General features: G+C 42.2%; 1 protein-coding gene across 1 annotated transcript in view; it reads left to right on the top strand.

Moving 5' to 3' along the window:
- The first annotated feature begins 38 nt into the window (after positions 1–38).
- Positions 39–3,264, top strand: part of LOC107670433 (bromodomain-containing protein 4-like) — a 39,122-nt gene continuing 35,896 nt past the window's right edge. Inside the window, exon 1 of the mRNA XM_016463036.1 lies at positions 39–449. Coding sequence (XP_016318522.1) covers positions 349–449 — 101 coding nt within the window. The 5' untranslated portion in view covers positions 39–348. The remainder of the gene's footprint in view (positions 450–3,264) is intronic.

The raw sequence follows: 3,264 nt of genomic DNA, 5'->3' as shown, positions 1-3,264 counted from the left end.
AGTGCCTGTGGCAACTGGGCCGTTGTGCTGCCGACAGGGGGAGGGGGTAGAGAGCCGACCGGTGCACAGAGCTAACCGATCCAGCCGGCCTCAGGCCTCTGCGCCTCTCTCTCACTCGCAAGCGAGACTCTGTTTAGAGGTTTCTCAGGAACCACAAAACCTTTCTCTCAGGACTATGGTGGACTAACTATGGATTAACATGTATTTGGCACAGTGGATTTTAGTAACACACATGTCAGAACTGGAGATTCGAGAGCGAGAAGTCGCTGTGTTTTGGGAATGAGTGACGAACTTTTCTTGCCTTTAGTTCCCTTTCTGTTTTGCTTTTGTGCCGAGAGGAACTCATAAATGGATTACAAAATGCATTCCAAGTCCAATGATTTGCTGGATTTTCAGACACTGGATGCCCTTTTGGAAAAAATTGCACATTGCTCCGTCCCTGTTAAAAGGTAAAACTGATAAGCTTTCTGTGAAGTTGCTTTTCTGAACATTACACAACTAATCACCAGTGCTGTTTCCTTGTGTAGTACTATTTATGTTTGTTGCTTGCTAGCTTGTAGTTTGATCTTGGCTTAGTAGATAGTCAGATTTAATGTGAGACTTTTGGTTTTGGTTAATGTACTATTTTTTTTTAAAACGATTTTACATTTTCACTTTGTCAGGTCACCAATATTTGTTCTTTACTGAGACTTTCTTTCCCAGGTTGGCCTCAAAACAGTGTTTTAAAGGGTGGCATTGTTGGTAAGAAAGCTAAAAGCCCCGAATAGGCAGCCCCTCGGTGAGAGAGAGGGGGTGTGTGAGTAAGCAGGGGGAGGGGGTGGGGTTTTTCAGAGGAAGAAGTGGGTGGTATATTTGTTGTGGCAGAAGGAGAGGGTTCAGCCGGCTATGATTTAGCAACTTTAGTGATCGGTGATCTCAAGACTCACTGCAAATAAGCAAATGTAAATTATATGACCTTACTTTCAGACCTTAGATATTTCAGACCTTATTGAGCGCTGAAAGATTGAAAAGTTTGTAGGTGTTTCTTTTAGCTGAAAATATCAGTTTTTAGTGGGCAAAAAATGAATCAAGGTCTGCATTTACAATAGTCTATTTTTTTTCTTATGAAGTTTGTCCTAGTTTATTTACTCCCTTCTGTGTGTTTTTTTTTAGAATAGACTTCCTTCTGTCCTTCGCTTGTTTAACCAGACAGAGTCCTTCAGGTGAACAATCTAGCATGAGTTTGCTGTACTCCATGTTGCATTTTAGTGAATGAAAAAGACTAAACGCTCCCATAAAACTGTGTTCCTTATGAATATTAAACCTAATATACTAATACTAAACCTCTTAGCATGACAAACGGCCTTGAGCCTTGTGAATGTATGTCACATGCGAGCTGGACATTCCCACCCTGGAGTTTGAGTCGTGCGAGGCATGTGGAACAGTTGCAGTCGGAGAGCTGCTGCAGTGGAAAAAAAGCTCTTCAGTCACATTGTGCACATGCCTACCGTGTGCCAGTGCGCTCCTGGCTCTGTTCTCCAATAGACATTGGTTAGACCCCGTTCGGAGTCGTTTTAGGTCACTGATCAAAGCACTAGAACAAACACAACATGGCGCAGCAAATGTTCAAAACACCTCTGTTTTGTTGACGTTGGTGCCCATGGAGTCCCCGCTGATGTTTGGACAGATTAGTTCCCTCCACTTCGGGAGCCGTTTGTAACACAGCTGTGAAGTGAGACGGTTTTACTCCTTTCTGCTGGCAGCTGAAGCGGCTATGAAGCCTGAGATGTAGGGAAGAACAACTTCCAGGAGAAGTGCAGGCGAGACTGGAGTGTGAAAGAGGAGAGGGGAGATGGATGAGGGAGGTGGGACTCTTGGCCTGAGCAACTGACTCTGTACAGTTTCATTTATTATTTATGCATATGCTTTCAAGCAAATAAACCTGCTGCCCCGGTCCTTTACCTAGACCCCCCACTGGGAGCCTGGAGCTCTCTGTCCTTAGAAACTCCCAGTAAGCATTAATGATTAATTGTTTACTATTGTTAGGGATGCAGCCATTTTGTTTTTCCGTCAGTTTTTACACCCACCCTTTCGTGTGTCAAGGTTGGGCTTGGCCTGCCTGTAGAACCAGATTTCCTGGTGTGTGCGCTCATGTTCTTGGTAACCAGAGCTGCTTCCTCACTCACACACATTCCATAGTGGTATATAATGATCGGTGTCCAGTTCAGAGGTCAGCTTTTATTCCACTGGGTGTTTGGGGCAGGAAGTTTAGTGCTCTGGGTCAGACGCTGCTACAGTTATTGTCACTCCTTGGTGGTCATAGGAGATTTGTAGGGACGGTTCATAAAGTTCAGATTCTTATTAGTACTGCAACCTGTTTTCTGTGCTTTTTCCAAGTCTGTAAAGCACCGTAACACCTGTTGCACTCGTGTAGTTATTAAAGTTAGGCTGAATAATTAGCTTTGATTCATTCTTCTATAGTATAAATAGTCATTCTGCAATGACTAGAATAGTCATTCTTCTCAACAATAGTAAATAATGTTGAGCAGAACCTAGGAGCAATAAAGAGTTTCACAACCCAATGTGCCCTTATAAATTGACAGTTTTAACATCACTGCTACGTTGTCCAAAGCATTGGAAGGTTATATTAGCGCATTTATTGCTTCTTTTAGTTGGTGGGGATTTTGACCGGGCCTGTGCTGGAAATATTTTCTTTAAGTATTGTGCACACAAAATCAGGCTTTTGATAGTGGTGGATGTTACTGACAAGGCACTGCTTTGTAGAGTTTGGTAATAGGTATCTGTACCATTTACTATTCTGCATGCCAAGCTTCAAAAGACGTTAAACACAAAGTTTGCACAAACATTAAATAAAAGCAGTCAGTTTCTAAGACTCATGACGCTTCTCATTTCGACTAATTTGAGTGGTCAAGGTTAACAGTATAAAATAGACCTAAAATATAATAGAATGAATACATAAAATAGAATACATAAAACATAAAATAGAATGAAATTATCAGACAAAACTAAAGTGTATGATAGGGCTGTGAGATTAATCGAAATCGAATCGAAATCGCGATTTGAGACGTTGCAATTTCCTAATCGCAAAGCCTGCGATGTGGACGCGATATTACTCTGTTCCAGAGCATATGCATGACTGCCAGCCTTGAGTTGCAATCTTACTTGCCCTGGGCAAGAGTGAGCGCACCTCTGTTCTCCCCAATCAGCACTGCTCTAGCCAACTGCGTAAACACCCACCATTAAAAAAAAAAAAAGAAAAAATAC

Source organism: Sinocyclocheilus anshuiensis, unplaced genomic scaffold, assembly GCF_001515605.1.
Source record: "Sinocyclocheilus anshuiensis isolate Anshui unplaced genomic scaffold, SAMN03320099.WGS_v1.1 scaffold476, whole genome shotgun sequence".
Classification (NCBI taxonomy): Eukaryota; Metazoa; Chordata; class Actinopteri; order Cypriniformes; family Cyprinidae; genus Sinocyclocheilus; species Sinocyclocheilus anshuiensis.
Note: the sequence above shows the minus strand (reverse complement) of the source record. Positions and strands in the feature narration are given on the sequence as shown.